The 17164-nt window shown below is 45.0% G+C and overlaps 2 protein-coding genes across 2 annotated transcripts; one reads left to right on the top strand and one right to left on the bottom strand.

The window, feature by feature from the left end:
- The first annotated feature begins 2961 nt into the window (after nucleotides 1-2961).
- LOC114001063 (protein 4.2-like) lies at nucleotides 2962-11750 on the top strand. The gene is made up of 13 exons (XM_027745928.2): nucleotides 2962-3026; nucleotides 3674-3859; nucleotides 4519-4749; nucleotides 5354-5472; nucleotides 6008-6130; nucleotides 6522-6699; nucleotides 7085-7223; nucleotides 7604-7707; nucleotides 8011-8253; nucleotides 9076-9396; nucleotides 9844-10004; nucleotides 10407-10540; nucleotides 11460-11750. Exons 1-13 carry the CDS (start codon nucleotides 3017-3019, stop codon nucleotides 11608-11610), a joined length of 2100 nt encoding a protein of 699 aa, XP_027601729.1. The 5' UTR covers nucleotides 2962-3016; the 3' UTR covers nucleotides 11611-11750.
- CCNDBP1 (cyclin D1 binding protein 1) lies at nucleotides 10670-17006 on the bottom strand (the record flags this gene model as incomplete). Its single annotated transcript, XM_039383062.1, has 9 exons — nucleotides 10670-12583; nucleotides 12963-13009; nucleotides 13669-13729; nucleotides 14095-14348; nucleotides 14994-15070; nucleotides 15375-15448; nucleotides 15577-15673; nucleotides 16117-16198; nucleotides 16836-17006. Coding segments are annotated over 9 exons (972 nt in total), but the record flags the coding sequence as incomplete, so codon positions are not given.
- Between the last annotated feature and the right edge of the window lie 158 nt (nucleotides 17007-17164).

Genomic DNA, 17164 nt, shown 5'->3' with positions numbered 1-17164 from the left:
GCTGCCACTCAGTACAGCCCTTTCTGTCTCTTACAAAACCATTGTATCTACCCTCCTAAATTATGTTAGAGGAATTCCTTTCATGCAGGTATGACAAAGCAGCCAAGAAAAAAAAAAGATTTCTCTGTTTGCAGAGGCAGATACTTTTCACTACCAGAAGTGCTCAGAAAGCACAGGCTGGGAAGAAAAGGTGCAGGACAATACAATCAGAAGGATGTATGAAAATTCACATTTAACAATCCCATATCCTCATTCTGCAAAGCTGCTTAAAGCAGATCATCATTCATGAGGAACACACTGAGCCACCCGTATCTAAATCCCTAAATGTGTCCATTCATTCCTTGCAAAGTTAACAAGCCAAAATAGCAAAGATATAAATGTTCCTAAGAGACAATTTGACTTTTTCCACTTGACACCAAGTACTGTCCAGCAATGCAGACCCAGAAAGAATGTTCCATGAGCACAAACTGACCCTGTGACACAGATTAAACTGAGGTCTCATTTAAATTTCTTTGATTTAAAGCCAACAAAATCTCCAAAACATGTAAACTCCTGTTTTATTACATCAATTACACTGTTTTGCCACCCACCCACACACTTACAGGGGATGCGGAAGCTGGTTAAAACAAGTCAGCCCAGAGAGACTGGAATGAAGGTTGAAAAGGACACACACACACACACACAGGAATTCAGATTTCTCCAGGCAAAGAAGAGGGGAATAGGCAGCTTTGCACCTATCAATTAAGTCTTGCAGGATCTTGGAAAGTCAGGATATAGGATCCTCCACCAGCCTCAGAGAAGGCCTTGAGGTAGTGATGGTATTTCACAAAATCTCATTAAATCTTGCAAGAATGCAGACTGTCATTACATTTAATACACAATGCAGCCAAACCATTCCAATTCCTTCCAGTATTCCTTCTTAAACACAATCCAGGCAATTATTTCAGACAGTGTTTGTCACAGGACCTTGGAGTGACCTCATCCTAATTATCTGCAAAAGAAGCCTGCTGTTCAAAGGGAAATCAGCTGTAAAGCCTCTGCCAAGTTCCAAGCTTTGCAACACTGGTTGGGTTTTCACAGTGTCAGCATTTTCATCTGCCCTCAGCAACCACACCCAGCTCAGTTTGAGTGTGAAAATGCAGATCTGGCCAGTGCCATGCATGAGAAACACATTCTTCCTGCATGAGACATAAGACAACTGTACAATTAAACTAATGATTATTATAGAGAAAAACATGCAAGCGCCCGAGGAAGGATTTAAATAGCTTTTGTCAAACCTACAATCTTTACACAGCCCTCGGTCAGAAGTCACTGGGAGTCGGTGGAGTAAAATATGGCTAATTGTCAGTATTTTTCTTTATAAATGCACAGTTTAAACGTGAGCATGCCCAAGAGGCTGACCCAGCCAGCCCTCATTCCAGTTTGATCACTCAAAAAAATAACCCAGTGAGCACTGGCTGATATGACACATGCTTCCCATAAATTGATCTTGAAACACATTGAAATCAGCCTCCAGGGTGGTGAATGTTTCTCCCCACCATCCTGTTCTTCTGATCTAAGTTTCTAGAGCCTTGATTCAGGCAGTCGATGAAATTACTACTATTTTACAGATTAAAAGAGATCAACCAGAAATAGCCAAAGTTGGTGGTTTCAAATCACTTTGTTCTGCCACCAAAGCTGCACTGCTTTACCACTTGGTCCATGTGCTGAATGTGGAGGGCACTGCTCACTATAAAAGACAAACCCAAGGGCACAGTGTAAGCATTTCTTGTAGCTCTAAAGAAACAAGAAATTCCCTCCAAAAGGAAAATTCCTGTCTAATTTGTGCACATGCCACTGTCAGAGCTGGAAATGCAGACACCTTCAAAGGGATGCAACAAATCTTCCTTGCAGTTGCCAGTTTGACCAAGAGATGGTACTGTGGGAATACACAGCCATTACAAGGCAGTGCTGATGGGATAAATACCTGCTTGGATCTGAACCACTCTGATTTAGAGGTTCATAAACACATACCTACATTGCAGAGCTGCATTTAAGAACACCTCTGAGATCCCTTCCAACCTCAACCACTCTGCAATTCTGTGAAAGTGAATGTATACAATCAAGACTGTGCTGTAAAAGGACTAAAACACAGGGAGTTTTTATTTAGCCTAAATGATGCATATAAGCAAGAGATTGTAAAGTCTAATACAGACATACTAAGAAAAACACCAAGTTCTCTGGTGTAATATTGTGTGATTTGCTTCTCAAATTACTCTTGAATTTGTGGAAGATCATAGGTTTCTGCAAAACTATTGGTGACTCACTCCACAGTGAAAGATGTTCATTTCTGATATCTTATTTCCTATCTTTTGACCAATCATTTATCCATCCAGTGGTGTCCCTTTAATATTACAGCAACTTAAAAAATGTGCTTAGCCCAACTCTGCAGTGCAAAACTTTTAAATAGTCTGCATTATGCTACAAAAATTCCACTTTTTTTAGTTGCTGCCTTTGGCACATTTCCTCATTTTGAAGAGGTTTCACTTTTTTGAATTAGGCACAAGAGCAAGGGATGTACTGACTCATATTTTTTTAACTCCTTGAAGAGTTTAGGATCTAAGTAGCTTGGGGTCAATGCTGTAGAGCAGCTCTCCAACACTTACATTTGAAGTGCATTCTGTGCTTTGTTTAGAGCCATATTGAGATTTGCATTTCCTACTCTGGAGTTCCCAGTGCACAGCTTCTTGAAGGAATTGTCCCTGTCTGTCTCTAAATGCTTCACATCCCGCTGTGCAATTTGACCTCATCTGTTGGGTGTCTTCAGTGTGGCCTGAGAGATAAAAGAGCCCTTGACATCTGCACACCAGGCCAGCAAGATAAGCTGGAAAGGTGGCAACATCACGTCCCACCCTGTATAAAGAAATCAAGCAACCAACTTTGCAAGAGGACAGTTTTTACAGACAGCTGGAGGAAGGATCTGTTGCCCAGCAGAGTGAGCAGGAGCTGAAGACTTTCATGGTACAGGGAACCAGCCATGGGCCAAGGTAAGCAAAAATCACTTTGGTTAGTTCCAAGCATTTGCAAGCTGTGTGTCAGGGAAAAAAACCAACTGTTCTTGCTCCAAGACAGTGTTCACGAGGCTTTAGAAGAGCTGAGCTTACAGGGCAGGAGCCAAGACTGTGCTCTAAAAGCTGAGGGAGTTGGGTTTGCATGGCAGACTGCACAAAAAGGCACAGCAAACAAAAGCTGGTATCAATGTCTAAGAGGAGCTTGAGAAGCAGCAAGAAGCAGCTAAGGCAGACAGGTGAGAGTCTGGAAGCAAAGGCAAGTGAGGTATCCTCGACAGAGGGAATGGAGGGCAGGGGTGGTGGGAGGTAACCCAGACTATAAAACTGAAGCAGAGAGATGATGAAGTGTTTTAGCCACGCAGCAGGGAGAGGGTCCAGGTTCCAAGCAACCTTGAAGAAAGTGACAGCAAAAAAGGCAGCTCAGTAGCCACTTGACAGCAGAACAACCAAGCTCAGAGTGAAGGCTCCCACAGTTACTGGTCAGAAAGTCTCAAAGGCAGGGAGGGAATGTCTGAGTGGAGAAAACACTTGGCCAGCTGTTTGTGTGTCTCAGAATGTGGCTCTGGGCCAGACTGCAGGCAGTTCACAGCCCCAAACTCATTCTGTATCTTCTCACACTACAGGTCTGAGCTTCAAAAAATGCGATTTCAAGGTCCCCATGAACAACAATAACCACCACACAGAAGAAATCAGCACTGAAAGGCTGATTGTGAGGCGGGGGCAGCCATTCACCATCACTGTGAACTTCTCAGCTCCAGTACACAACTACCTGCAGCAGATGAAGAGGACCTTCATCATTGCACAGACAGGTAACACCACTACCAAACCTATCAGAACTCCACACTCCTGAAGAACAGAGCTGGTGGCAAAGCCATCTCCAGAGCAGGACAGAGGTGCCCACATTTAGACATGAGGCAGTGAACTGTTTATGTAAGGCAAAATAGTCTCCTGCTGCTGCAGGGTCACAACCAGATCCCTTTCCAGAAGAGACACTGCAGCACAATAACCAATACAGGTTCACTACTCCGTGATTTGAAAGTACTCACAAGATCTCTCCTGGCTTTTGATTTAGGAATGTTCAAACTTAGGTAGCCTTAAGGAACGTTCTCTAGTGAGACCCCTGAGAAGGACAGCAACGTTCAGCCCCAGCCTGTTTTACCAAAACTTGAGCATTTGGCTGTGACTCTTGTTCTAAGACTGAATTCCAGGAGCAGCAGGTCTGCACCATTCTGGCAGTGAATACACTGGTTTCTACAAATCTATGAAATGCACATCTCACTTTCAAATGTGGAGGCCTGAGTGCAGCAGTAACCTTAGGAAGGTTCACAAGGCATCAAGCTGCTAAAGGGTTTAGACTCTTTCATGAGGAGAGCTGTGGCTCCCAAACAGACAAGGTCCCTGCAGTCTGCACAGGTGAGGAATAAACACAATGTTTGGAATAAACACAACCAGATCTCTTTGGCTACAGGACGACATCCTTCCAAAGGAGATGAAATCCAGACTGAATTTCCCATCTCCAGCCTGGGAGACCAGAAGCAGTGGAGTGCAGCACTGGAAGAACAGGACCTGTGCTCCTGGACCCTCACTGTGAACACCCCTGCCAATGCTCCCATTGGCCAGTACACTCTGCTTCTACGTGCTTCCCAAACTTCCCATGACCTGGGAGAATTCACCCTTCTCTTTAACCCCTGGTGCCAAGGTATGTGGTCAGAAATGGAGAGGCAGGCTGGGATCAGTCACTTCACAAAAACAGCTTTTGAGCTCTGGCACTTTGCCCTCCTGGAGGCTGAGGCTGACCCACCCAGTGCTCCCTGCCCCTCCTGCCCTGCTCCTCACAGCACCTGAGGAGAGAGGAAGGGGCTAAGAAAGCTCAAAGTTGCCTACCTCAGCACTTCTGTCCCATTGCTGGAGTACTCCACTGCCAGAGCCCTGCCCTTCTGCTAAGGAAAAATGCTTGATGAAGTGTTTCCTATAGTAAAGATTTTAAGATGAGTCAAGATTGTGACTAGTCTGATTAAGGCCACTGTATCTTTCTCAGTATTAGAGAAGTTACCAGCCAGGAGAGTAGCAGAGCCAGCAAGTGCAACTGCCTAGGTCTGGAGGAACTTTTTGAACAAGGAACAGAGATTACAGTGAAATTCTTTTTTCCTGTCTGATTCACAAACTGTGAAATTTTTCAAGGCAGGATGCCAGGGACTGCTGAAGTCCCTGGAGTGCAGTGGAGTCTGCTGATGTCAGAGAGATGCAAGTGCATCTGAGACCAGGAATGCTTTCTTCCTGATGCTTTTTTCCCTCTGATCTAGATGATGAGGTGTTCTTGCCCAACGAGGCACAGCGGCAGGAGTACATTTTAAACCAGGAGGGTGTCATCTACTGGGGGACTGAAAATGCAGCCGTAGCACAACCCTGGGACTTCAGTCAGGTAAGCCAGAGTTCCAACATGTCTGTGCCCTCTCACAGCCACCAGCAGAGAAGGGTACACATCCTTGTGTGTACAGGATGCTGATAGCCTTACCCATCTCTGTGCTGTGGCTCTGATGAAAGACCTTGCTCTCTGCACTCACTGTCTTTGTCTAAGCCTGTGCAGGAGAACAGGGACCTCTGCATGAAATCACATAACCCCCTATATGTCATTTTAGCTACCTTCTCAGGCTGTCCTATATAAAGATACGCATTGATCTATATCCGAGCTTTGTGTGCCTTCCTTTCCAAAACAGGTATAAAAGCATTTAACAGAACTTAGTAATACTGTCTCTGTATTACAGGTAAAGTGAGGACAAGTAGATCTTTCAATTTGCCCAAGGCCACCTGACACAGCCAGTGATTAGAACAGGACAGATTCTATAAGACAATCAGCAGAAAGGGAGAAACAACCTCCACAGTTCCAAACCCTCGTAGGGACTCAAGAGAACAAAAACTCAGGCCGGATTTCCTGAAATGATGTGTTCTTGTTTCAGTTTGAGCAGGGCATTGTTGACATCTGCTTCACACTGCTGTGCATGGGTGAACACCATCAAGGAGAGAAGGATCCCACCCAGCGCAGGAGCCCTGTCCACGTCTGCCGAGCAGTGGCTGCCATGGTAAGGAGAGCAGGCAGCAGCCCTGGCACTAGCAGGGTGCATCTTCTCAATCCCAGGGTGCATCTTCTCAGCCCCAGCTCAGGGCAACCCACTGACCAAAGAGGAAGCCTGCCCAGGGCTGTTCCAAACCCGACCTCCAGCCTGTCCTGATATTCTCACAGCAGACAAGTAGTGCTGCAGGAGTTTCTTAGCAATGACTTTATTCACTTACTGAATAAATCTCAGAGGACATTGCTGTGCTTGTTCTGCTCAGCCATGACCTTCATGCTTTGCACCAAAAAAATCCTCTTGGTTTCATCTGCCTTGGGAATGGCTTCATCAAACAGGATTGGGTTGATCTAGCAAAGAGAGGCAATTCCTTAATACATCTTTCTCTCCTCCTTCCCTGCAGCTGAACTGCAATGAGCTTAAAGGAATCCTGGCAGAGTGTGAGGCCGGGAAATACCGTAATGGGACACCCCCTTCCAAGTGGCTGGGAAGCAGCCCCATCCTCTGGCAGTGGATGGCATCGAAACGCCAGCCTGTCCGCTACGGGCACTGCTGGGTGTTTGCTGCAGTCATGTGTTCAGGTACCTCAAAGTGGTGCTTCAAAGACCTTCGTGTTGAGCAAAGCCTTATTTGGTCTGCAGGACCTCTAGCATATGCCTAAATTCCTGGATTAACACAGATCCCAGTAACACAACCCTTAATCTTTAGGTGAGAGGCAGATCCCCAGAGTTTCCTCGTCAGCACTGACCATCACTAGCTTTGAGATAAAAGAGTATCAGTACATCCATTCTCTGAAGGCACTTATGAGATCTTATTTCCTGAAGGGGCAAGGACTATTGCAAAGTCCAGACAGCAGGCCTGTGCCATTCCTAAAAGTCCTAGCACCAAAAAAGGCTCTACACCCATCAGCAGAGGCACCCTTAGGGCAGGATGCACAACTGATTCACGGCTCTCTCTTCTGCACAGTTCTGAGGTGCCTGGGAATCCCTACCAGGGTGGTCACTGGCTTTACATGGGCTCACAACACTAAGAGCAGCCTGAGTGTGGATGAGTATTATGATGAAGATGGGACACTGCTCACTCAGGACAAGCGTGCTCGTGTCTGGTAAGGAAACATGGCAGGGCCCAAGCAAGAATTTGAGACAACACCTGGATGTAGGAAGTGATGGGGGGGAGAACAAAGAGGTGAAAGAGCTGCAGGGAGGTGGATAGGAGACAGCTCAGCTGAGATCCTGTCTACATGACCTGTCCTTGATAAAGTGGGCAACCCAAACTGAAGAGTGCTTTATTATTAGGGCCCACAAAGGAAGAATGATAGCCCAGTCCAGCCAGAGAAATTCCACTTGTATCAAAAAACGTGGTCTCTGCTCTCCTCAACATGCACTGAACTCTTTCAAAGGAGCATTGACCGGCTGTGATTTGGCTAAAAATGTACTGTACCTCAGGGCCCAGTCCCTTGGTATAAGCTCGTGATGTCTCCTGCAGGACCTTCCACGTTTGGAACGAATGCTGGATGGCTCGGGCTGATTTGCCACCCCAGTACAGCGGGTGGCAGGCACTGGATGCCACCTGCCAGGAAAAAAGTGAAGGTAAGATACCAGAGATGGGCTTGAGAAAGGGGGGAAGAGGAGCAGTTCAGCATTCCTCCCTTCCCCAACTTCCAGTGGAAAGATGCAACAGGACAGGGACTCACCTTGCTGACTTTAGGCCCCAAATCATTATTTATCTGTTTGGTTTACGCAGCTTATGTAGCTTTAAGAGCTCTATCACAGCACTGCTTCCTAATGTCTTCCTGAACTAGATACTTCACTAATCCCAGTATAGGTCTAAACTAGGGATGGCTTTAGCTGGTAAAGCATCTGAATCTTAACTAGGCCACGTTTTCTCTTCAGGTCGATCCTTCTGTGGGCCAGCCCCTGTCCACGCCATCAAGGAAGGGGACACAGAAGTCGATTATGATGTTTGCTACTTCTTTGCTGCCATCAATGCCAAGTGTCAGGTCTGGATACAAAGAGCAGATGACACCCTTAAGCCAGCTTTTGGTGGCACAAAATACACTGGTAACAACATCAGCACCAAGAGTGTTGGCAGTGAACGCTGTGAGGACATCACACACAACTACAAATATCCTGAAGGTATGGGGTTGGCCAGTGGCTGAGCACCTTCCTTGGCAGTGTTGCAAGTGAAGAGGAAAAGGCTAGAGAGCAGAGCCAAACCAAAACACCAGGGTCATCCACTTCTCACAACTTCCCCTTCTTCAATGGCACGAGAACACCCAACTCTGTCTACAGAACCAAAGCCTAAATTTCATCTGCTTAATTGCATTAACCAGGTCTGTGGATGGCTGGGTGTTTCTTTACCAGACACTTCCACATCTGGAAAAACTTTTCTGGTTCCTGTTGCCTCTACACTCTGTACATTCACCTCCCATTACCTCTGTAATAGATAGACAGACAGATAGATAGAACTATTTCAGACCCCAGATTTCTGAAAAGGACTGTTATGCTCTCAGATATTGCCTAAATCTCTCCCTGAAAAAGTAGCTTCAGAATGTGAGTGCTGTTTCCCTGACCCAACCCTGCCATCTCATCTTAGGCTGTGGCATGTTGTCTCCTTGGCTGCAGTCCATCACATGAGAACACAGCCCTGTGCCTCAGCTACAGCAACAGTTAAAGAGGCCAATGCCTCCTTTACTCTGACAGATGTTAGCACCAAGGTGCTTTAAAAGCTATGACAACTCTTCCCAAGTAGAATCTGTCAGGTACATCTAATGAATATCCTGTCAGCAGAAATTCTTGAACTGCTCCAACCAGAAGCTCAAAAGGATATCTCTCTATGCTCTTAGAAACAGTTATCTACAGCAGTGCCAGGATAAATCAATGCCATTCTCCTGCACTTGCTGCTTCACACTAGTAAACTGGAAAGGATACTAAAATACGTGTTCCTTTTTGTGACAGGCTCTCTTAAGGAAAAAGGAGTACTTGACAAAGCCTACAGAAGTATAAGGAAACTTGAGACAACCACCAGCAGCAGCTCAACAGTGTTTAGCTCCATTCCTATTGCCCTTGAAGAGCCAGTTAACCTTTCCCTCCACCTCCAGTCGAGTAGTTCTCTGCAACCAGGACAAGATATTCCACTTTCCATTGAAATGTCTAACCACAGTGGTGAAGAAAAGGCTACTCAGCTGGTAGTTGGGGTCCAGTCTCTACATTATAATGGTGTGCCTATTACTCAGCTTTGGAAGGAAGAGTTTAATTTTAACCTCCAAAGCAATGAAGGTAAGGACTCGGCTGAGTGCATGGCTAGAAAAGTGTATCTAGTTCTCACTTCAGAAAAAATGCTCTTAGCCATAAGTTTACAAAAGGTTGTCTGAATAGTTGATTGTAAATGATTGCCCAGAGAGGTTGTGGAGTCTCCCTCATTGGAGATATTCAAGGACCATCTGGACACAATCCTGTGCCATGTGCTCTGGGATGACCTTGCTTGGGCAGGGAGGTTTGACCACATGATTCACTTCCAACCTTACCCATTCAGTGATTCTGTGAAATACAACACTTTGGCAACACCACCTTAGAGATTTTCAATCTGTGAATCCAGCTGGGATCACTTAAGCATTTAAACACTGCAGCTTTCAGTACAATGTTGGGCACTAAACACTCAGAGGTGTCACGCAGGCAAAGACCAGACTTCTACTCATCATCTGTTATTTCACCACTCTATTCCAGTCCACAACCTGAAGATCCTTGTGCCTTACTCATGGTGTGGAAGAGAGCTGGGGGAGACCCACCTGCTCAGGCTGACTGCTGTGCTGAGAGATGAGGCCTCCTGCTACATATACCTGGCACAGGAAGAGATCAGCGTTTCTGATCCCCTTCACACTATTGAGGTTAGACTGGGCTGTCATTCTGTTACTGCAGTAGGGAGAAAACAGCTTTCACAGTCACAGGCAGCAAAACAACTCTGCTGGTTCAGTGGCTCTCCTCATGCCTTGTTCTTTCAAAGCACTGGGATATCAGTTTGGGAAAGGTGAGTTGGGCCAGTGTTGTACACAGTGCTCCCACTTCTGCCTTTTCTGTGTGTGTGCATGAGGAAATCCTGATGACTCCTAACTCACTGACTACTCTGGAAATCAGAGGCTGCAGAAGGAAACTAGAGCAGAAGAAACTAACCTGGATTTTGCCTCTTCTGCCAACTGGCAGCTTTGGCACCAAAAATTATACATCTCCCTTTAATCACAGAAGAATCTTTCTCCTTCTCTCAGTTTCAGCTCATTTCCTTCTTTCAACAGCTTCCAAAAACCATGGTACAGTATCAGCCAAGCACAGCAAGGATCAGCCTCCTGAACCCTTTCCCCAAACCCCTGGAACAGTGTGTGGTAGCAGTTGCAGGGCAAGGGCTCATTTACAGACAGAGGAAGTACAGGTAAGTGCAAACTGATGGATCTGAGAACAGCAAATGGAAAAAGAGACACAATACAAGCTAGAGAAACCCTTGCACAGGAAAGGCTATCCCCAAAAATAACCAGGCAACAACATGGCAGGAAGACACTGCTTTAGCATGAAAGCCCCAGGCATTCTGTCCTTTATTTACATACAATACAGAAGATTTTCACACTCAAAAGGAGAAGCTAACAGAACTTCCAACAAATGTGTAACGCATAAGTTGAAGCCAATATGGCATCTGTGAAAGCTTCAACCACAAAGGCCTAGACAACAAAAGGAAAAGCTTCCTGCCAACAAAAGGATAACAAGAGAAATACCACAAGACTTAGTCAGAAACTCACATTAAATAAGACAAGCTAGAGGTCACTGAAATGAGCCATGAAGTTCAGAAATTTGCTGTTGAGAAATCAATTACTTTTTAGTGAGCCACTTGAACATGCTTAAGTGGAATAAAACTATACTGTTTGTGACATATCTTTCCACCCATTTCCCACTGTAAGCAATAAAGACAGTCCCTGGGTACAATTGTAGTGGTGTCTTCCCCTTCCCAACTGAAGAACCAGGCAAATGTGACTTAACCAAGAGTCATCCAAAAAGGTGTGCTCTCCTGCACAGGACAAACACCCCACATTTATCTGAAGAAGCTGCATTAGGACAAAGTCACCTTAGATGGCTCCATGGGGAGTTTCAACTTTCCTGTCCTACCTCCTGCCCAAACTACTGTCAGATGACAATTCCATTGTGGTAGTTTAGATAACTGCTAGCTTTCTTCTATTTCTTTTTCTCCTTTCTTTTTACTTTTGGCACCACACTCCTGTCTACCAAATGCATCTCCTAGGCCCAGGGAACCAGAAATACAGAGAGGTGTGATTCCTGTATAATCCCTTCTCACCTTTCAGGTTGGGATCTGTGCAAGCTAAAAGCACTCAAGAGCTGCAAATCCCATTCACCCCCATCCAAGCAGGGCCCAGGAGACTCACTGCACAACTTACCTGCCCTCAACTCCAGAGCCTGAAGAGCTACAGAACTACTGACATTGCAGCTGCCTGAGGCCCAGCTTGGAACAGGTCCTGCTTACAAAAGAGTGGTCATGATCTGTGCCCTGATCTTAGGCAAGCACAGATGTTAACAGTTTAATAAAAGTTAAGTTTAAAACCATGTCTGATTTTGATTATTTGTATAAATTCAACTCTCTCCCATCTGGCACTATGTCCACTCTCCAGTTTCAGAAGTTGAACCTTACTGTGACAAAGATGGGCTGAAGGCTCAAGCAGACATTTCTCACCACACACATGTGCTGAACCCACCACTGCTGAGGCATTTTCCCTCCCTGTGAAAACAAAAGGATATCCTGGAACTTTAAAGTGATGATACATGTAGCAATTCTCTAGAGATACACCCCTCTCCCCCTACAGATCCTTGATATTAATAAAGTAGTAAACAGTATTTTCTGCTGCTTTCTGAGGAAATAAATAATAGAAAGCTGTTCATTGCTCTCTAAGGTTAAACAGGAAACAGCAACAGTGCAGCATATTTTATAATGGTTCATTGGGCTGCTTGCAAAAGAAGCAAGACCCCTTCCTTCGGTATATATCCTCTGCCACCTGAAGACAGATAAAGCAACTAATGCAAATCTAGCAATATTTTATTGTTCTTTGAACCCCACAGTAGTTGTAATGTCTGAAGAATGGGGCAGGTTAAGATGCAGCACTGCATCATCCCAAGAATCCAAGTAAAATGACAACTTCTGCAATGGCAAAGAGCAACTTCCTGGAAAAGTTTTTCCAAGTGGCAGTAAGGTTCTCTCCTAGAAACATTGTTCTCATCATTCTCCAAGCAGCTGAAGAACAGCAAGATTCACTGGAAAAGCACATGCCAGAGCCAGTGGCAGCAACACACGTAGGCACAGGAGAGCTAGAGTTGACCCTGCGTGAAGTTCTTGATTTTGTTCATGTTGTGATCTACTGCACCATCTAGAAACTGCACCCAGCCTTCCTCTGATGGTGGACACACATGGCTTGTCCTGCAAAAGTGGAGGAAATTCATTAGGAAAGCCTCCTGGGTGTCCTACATCTATGCATCCAGGCAACACAGGGGTACTGTGAAGTGCTGAATAACCACAGCACTAAACAGGGCTGCTATAGCCCCAGAGGGCTTTGAGCAAGGAAGAACCCACATTCATGTATGTAGTCCCAAACCTTAACACACATGTGTGTGTCTTCAGTGGGAACTGCTTTCATCCCTACCATCCTTTTCTTAGTCTCACCCCTCAGATAACATCATAACTACTCCAAAATGTCAGCATTTACTGTCTAGAAATGAGTCATGTTTGACACGAGGCAGAAAGGTCTGAACTTTCATAGCAGGGAACACACACTAATAAAACAGTAGCTCATACTCACTTTGCAATCTCTAAGACCTTCTTTAACACTGAGGCCAACTTAGCAGCCTAGAAGGAAACAAAAGGGAAATGAAGTGAGCCAAACATGATGAAAAACAGGGTCTCAGCAGTACTGGAAAGGAAAGAGAAATGCAGGAATGCTCAACAGCCAAAAATGAGTAAAACTGCCACCAATCCTGATGCAGAATGGAGTTATCTATCACTGCCAAGCTGGAAATGTCTCCCACCCTACTGCTGGCTGGGACAGGTGAAAATAAAGACATGTATGGTTTTTAAAGCATACATTAAAATGCTTTATTTAAAAAAAAGACAAGCCTATTAGAAATTGGTAACTGATATTAAGATATGAAGTCACAAGTGACTGACTTTAATGCAGTTTGATATTAAGCAATACTTTCTTTTTTATTGCAAAAAATCATGCCACTGGCCAAAGGCATGAAACCAGTCTTGTCACTGGACATCTCTATGGATTACAGCTCAGAGCTAAAGCTCCAAGTGGTCATGCCCTTCCCAGAAGAGGTAAAGATGAGGAATGTATTTCCACCTGAAGGAAGCTAAGGAAGCTAAGAACCACTCTTCAACCCTAAGAAATCTTTACTGAGGCAGTCACTAACACCCACCTCTCCCTGACAGTCACATAACCCCTCCAATTTGATTTCTCCCCATTCTCTACAGCCCAGTCCCACACACAGGCTGCAGATACTCACATTAAGTCGCACAGCCAGAGGGTTCACAGGTGGGTACATGCTCAGTGCCAGCTCATCAACACTAGGATAGAAAAGAGGGGAGCAATGGAAGAAAGGTCCTGCCAGCACAACTCATGGATCCTGGTCCAAGCCCACACCCAGCCCTGAATGTAAGTCAGGAACAGCAGTGCATGACAAGCAGACATCACTCATAGCCATGGGATGTGCCCCTCTCACCACAGCGTGAGATGTGGCCACAGCTCCACCCCAAATTGCAATGTCTGTTCCCCTCCTGACCTGCACAACTCTCAACAGCTTATACCATAATAGTCTCCCCAACACCTGCTCACAGCTCCAGTATCATAAAGGAGGTCCTAATCCATTCTCTAGACCTCGAGACCAGGGCTGCTCCAGAGCAAAAAGCAGCACAGGGAGAGACCTGCTTACCTTGGACTGATCTCATTAGCAATGTCTGCAAGGTCATCCAGCTGAGCAATCTGCTCTGGAGAATCAGCTTTGCCATAGGCCTTCACTGCACCCAGGACCTTCTTCAGGCAAGCTTTGGAAGCCTTCATTAACCCCATGCAGGAGCTCAGCAGCTGCCGGTCACCTTCTGACCAATATGTGTCTCTGTTGCCCCGAAAGCCCAGCTCCTCATCTTCCATGATGTCACCATAGGGATCCTGCCCTTCCACCAGTGCCTGAGAACACAGATGCACTGAAAACCCAGAGCCTGACATCAATGCCAGCAATACCCGGGAGGAAAGGGAGAACATCATCTAGACATCATGCAAATAATTAATGGGGGAAATCTCAGCTGGTTAATCCCAGAACTGGATTAAGATAAATTAATCCCCCACTCTAATTCAACAGTGCAAACAGCAAGAACCTGGTAAATACTGCCATTCCTACATCACCCTAAACTTCCTCCCACAATCTCCCATGTCCCCCATTTCAGGACATGGCTTTATGGATACCTTACATCAAGTAAACCCGGTTTGAGATTAAAAACTCATTAAAATCCATGCAAAAACCAATAACCTAGGTCATATCAGAACAAATTTAAACCAAAGCCTGTATATAAAACAATCCCTGCATTCCATCACTGAACCACCATAGAGGGTGGTGGGGCACTGGAACAGGGCAGTGGTCACAGCCCCAAATTTGCCAGAGCTCAGGCATTGTTTGGACAATGCTCTCAGGCACATGGTGGGATTGTTGGGGTTGCCCTGTGCAGAGACAGGAGTTGGACTCGATGATCCTTGTGTGTCCCTTCCAACTCAGGATATTCTGTGAGTCTACAATCCACCACTGCAGGTTCCTCTGAGGCTCAGGGGCTTCCTTACATGTTCCATCTCCTCCACAGCGTCCTTGACCACACCCAGACACGCAGTCAGAGCTGATGCAACTGCTGCCTGGTTATCTGCAAAGGAAAAGGATAAAAATTGTGGCACCCCACTGTTTCAAATCAGTTTGCAACAACCTTCATCTGGGTTTGCCATCATTAGATCTTGAGACTGCAGGATCATACTTCTTGCAGAGCTCAGAGCTGCACTGTTGTCATGCAAAGAATCTGGCCCGGCTTCCAAGTTTATACATTTCAAAACCAGTCGGGTTTTGGAGAATGAGTGAGCCTTCATTGTACCACCTAGAATACCTTTGCAAAGGCTACTGATTTTCCAAGACAACACATCGTAGTCCTGTTGTTCTGCATTTACAACACTCACCTCGTGGCAGGTTGGACACTTGTTCACATGCCTCCCACACACCTCCAGTGGATATAAGCTGTTCCTGAGACAAGCTGAAACAAAACAAAAGCCCCCAAAGTTAGACTCAAGTATACTTGTTAACAAGTATACTTGTAACTTTTTCTTCCCTTTTTTCCAAAAAATTATCATAAAATCATAGAATCATGTGATTAGAAATTACCTCTCCACTGGAGCATTGAGAATTGTGTCTGTGAGCTGGATCATCCCTTCCACTACTTCAGTGGTAGCATCTCGTACCATCTTCCGGAGAGTAGTACCTGGGTGAGATTGAGAAAGAGCAAGAAAGCTGCCACAGTCAGCACTGACAGAAAGCAACTGCTGAGATGAACACAAAGATGAACACAGAGACTGCTCTGTTTGTGTGGATACACTGTATAAATGAAGTTACAGGTATTTGGAAGGAGGCAAGATGCTTCCCAGTTCCAAAAGGACTCTGGACAATAATTTCAACACTTCATAAATACCAACACTCAATCAACTATACAACTTCCTACATTATCATTCTTCCACAGATGGAAATCTGCAGGAGTAGACAGACAAGTAGTTCATTCATAAACACGTTCAAAGTCTACAGAACAGCTGATAATGGGATAACCTGCTAATGAAAGTTTGCTTTCCTGTGGATGTCAGATCTCATACTGGGCTCTGAAATATGGGGTTTCTTTATACAGGGGTGGCTGCCTTGCTGTCACTATCTCACCTTGGCCCTTGGGGAGCCAGTAGTATACTGTGGCAACTGCAAGAATGGCATTTTGGACATCTTCACTCAGCTTCCTGCAATCCTGAAAATGGAGATGCAAAAGGATCGCCTTCAGATCATCATGAGTAGCACACAGCTGCAGCATATTTAGAAAGTCTCACAAGCAATCACTGGCTTTCAGACTGCTTTGAGAAAAGGGAAACATAATAATGGCCGTCCTGTTTGAGAAACAAATCCAACACAAGAAGAAAACACAAATAAACAAGCTGTATGCATAATAACATGACTGGGTAACAAAACACGCCCTGGTGTGGTGGTCACACACCAGAGAGGAAGAAGTAGCTTAGATCATTATTCTGGAGATTTTTTATTCCTGTCCAACAAACACAGGTGTGATAAATTTCTCTCAATTAATAGCAAAAATATTTCATATTCTTTGTTGGATCTAAAGTCTGTATTCTCCAATATTCTGTTTCTATCAGCAACTAGCTGCAACTGCTAAAGAATATAAGAACACTTCTAGTAAGTATGTCTCCTTAGCCTATAGAAATTAGTTCTCTGGGCAGCTCTTGGATTGTGTTAATGGACTCTACAATACACAGTCCATAGTGACATCCCTTGTTTGCACTGGATCAAATTGTTTTAGTCAAGTGAACCAAGAGACACCTGAACCTTCATGCACAGGGGCAATTTCACAGTCTGTGGAGGCTTTCACTCACCTCTGCAGAAGGTAGCGGAGGCCTTGAGAACGCCAGACTCAGCTTTGTAGCTTCCTGTGACGTTACTTGGAATGTCTGACCTAGAAAAAATCCAATGGGAGCAAAAGAAAAGAAAGTAACTTGGGTAAAAGATAAAAGAACAGAGCGGCTTGATGAGCGACATCTCTGATGCTACTACTTGATTATCATTACTTGCTTGATTATCATTACTTCCTTCCAAGCCATACAAACATATACACTAAATCCCACTCCAAAGCAGAATTCCATGGTGCCATGCATGTAGCTTGTGTCCTATGCCTGCTTTTTTTCTTTTTCTTTTTTTTTTTTTT

The sequence above is a fragment of the Pipra filicauda genome, unplaced genomic scaffold (genome assembly GCF_003945595.2).
Source record: "Pipra filicauda isolate LSUMZ 115617 unplaced genomic scaffold, ASM394559v2 scaffold299_size895176_pilon, whole genome shotgun sequence".
Lineage (NCBI taxonomy): Eukaryota > Metazoa > Chordata > Aves > Passeriformes > Pipridae > Pipra > Pipra filicauda.
This window is presented reverse-complemented; position numbering and strand designations above follow the sequence as displayed.